The sequence below is a fragment of the Limulus polyphemus genome, unplaced genomic scaffold, assembly GCF_000517525.1.
Source record: "Limulus polyphemus unplaced genomic scaffold, Limulus_polyphemus-2.1.2 Scaffold8217, whole genome shotgun sequence".
In the NCBI taxonomy this organism is placed as follows: Eukaryota; Metazoa; Arthropoda; class Merostomata; order Xiphosura; family Limulidae; genus Limulus; species Limulus polyphemus.
The window spans coordinates 14,626-16,744 of NW_013673827.1; the positions used below are offsets into that span (position 1 = coordinate 14,626).

Here is a 2,119-nt window from a genome sequence, read left to right on the forward strand (position 1 = left end):
AGACAATTCTCATATTAGAGGATATATGATATAAAATGCTCTTTCGATCATCATTCTTCTCTTCTCTCCTCTCAGCTTCTCGACTTAAATGAGGACAATATGAGTAGTTTATGTTAAATTCTGTACTTCTGGGAGGGGTGGTAAATAAATTAAAAGAAGGGAGGAGATTTAGCAAACAAATGAGACAATTCTCATATTAGAGGATATATGATATAAAATGCTCTTTCGATCATCATTCTTCTCTTCTCTCAGCTTCTCGACTTAAATGAGGACAATATGAGTAGTTTATGTTAAATTCTGTACTTCTGGGAGGGGTGGTAAATAAATTAAAAGAAGAGAGGAGATTTAGCAAACAAATGAGACAATTCTCATATTAGAGGATATATGATATAAAATGCTCTTTCGATCATCATTCTTCTCTTCACTCAGCTTCTCGACTTAAATGAGGACAATATGATCAACTTCAAAGAACTGGCATTAGGACTTGGAATTTTATGTCGTGCTGGCTTGGAATACCGACTGAAATTATTGTATGCTTGCCATTTGCTTAACAAAGATGTTGAAGTAGAAACTGAACATCCATCTGGTGAGTATTTTGTGTACAAAAAACGTTATATGTTTATTGATATACTTTTGTTTCATATACCATGTTAATTCTTCAAGAGATGTAATCTAAAAGGGGATAATTCGATAACTGCTTTCATAAGCTTATTTTTTCCCCTATACTTTAAATATTTTAAGATGCATATAATACTCTGTATTTAACGCTAACCTCAGAATTAAGATGTTTTAACATAGTAGAAAGTAAAAACGTTATTGAAACAAAACTTTGTTTATTCAAACTATATATCACAAGTTGTATTTTTGTTAAAAAAAAATAACAGTGATACAAAATTAACCAAATTATGTAAAACGTGTACATGTTACATTAATGTAGTTATATATTATTTTAACCTAATTCTTTCAAACTGTGGTGCCTTTACTGACTTCTTTCATTAACCCTGGGAATCTTGTTTTCTCATGGTTGGTCCTAGAAAACATTTCAAGTAAAAGTAACGTCTGTGAATGAAACTGTTTGTCAGAGGTGGATTTTATTCTCACAGAATATTGTTACCACGTTACAAAGTAACCTTTCTTTTATATGGTGGACAGGTAATCAATATAAATGTTATCAATTCTCTAGTAGAAGATACAGAAGTGGCTGCCGAGGCTGCAGAGTATTTCAACACTTTAACTCCTACCGGTGAGTCTGCTGGCTCCTTTATGGAATCTCCAATGTCTGTGTCTCAGCTTCTGGGATTGGTTGTCGGTAACAAAGTGAATTACTCGTTTGGAGGGGAACTTGAATGTTTTAAATGTGGCAGCTATAACAGCCCTAGCCTATCCAGTGATACTACAACTTCTAGTGGTGGAGGTAAGAACTAGAGGCTTCTCGAACAAATGAGGGGGATGAATTGCCGTCAATAAAATATGAAAATAAAAAGTAAATAATGGTTCTAGAATGTGTCATGTTTTATTTTGACTTTTACATAGATGAGGGGTGGACAACCCAAGGTTCATGTAAAAGCCACACTGATACACTGGACAACCCAGGGTTCATGTAAAAGCCACACTGTTACACTGGACAACCCAGGGTTCATTTAAAAGCCACACTGTTACACTGGACAACCCAGGGTTCATTTAAAAGCCACTGATACACTGCACAACTCAGGGTTCATTTAAAAGCCACATTGATATACATTGGATAACCCAGGGTTCATTTAAAAGCCACACTAATATACTGGACAACCCAGGGTTCATTTTAAAGCCACACTAATATACTGGACAACCCAGGGTTCATGTAAAAGCCACTGATTCACTGCACAACCCAGGGTTCATTTAAAAGCCACATTGATATACATTGGATAACCCAGGGTTCATTTAAAAGCCACACTGATATACATTGGACAACTCGGGATTCTGGTCTCTCTCGAAACCCACACATAGTGGTGCAAATATATTTTTTCAGTTTCATTTATCAATATGAAGTAAATATTATAAATGTATTTTGAAAGGACATTAAAAACTATAAACACCAATAACATTGTAAATATAACTATAAATAAATATAACAGTGTAA

The 2,119-nt window shown here is 34.4% G+C and overlaps 1 protein-coding gene across 1 annotated transcript in view; it reads left to right on the forward strand.

Annotated features, from left to right (window-relative positions):
• The window catches only part of LOC106475205 (TBC1 domain family member 9-like), a gene marked incomplete at its 5' end in the record, with an annotated part of 23,310 nt that overhangs the window by 13,761 nt on the left and 7,430 nt on the right, over positions 1-2,119 (forward strand). The window contains 2 exons of the mRNA XM_022379381.1: positions 430-586; positions 1,184-1,414. Coding sequence (XP_022235089.1) covers positions 430-586; positions 1,184-1,414 — 388 coding nt within the window. The remainder of the gene's footprint in view (positions 1-429; positions 587-1,183; positions 1,415-2,119) is intronic.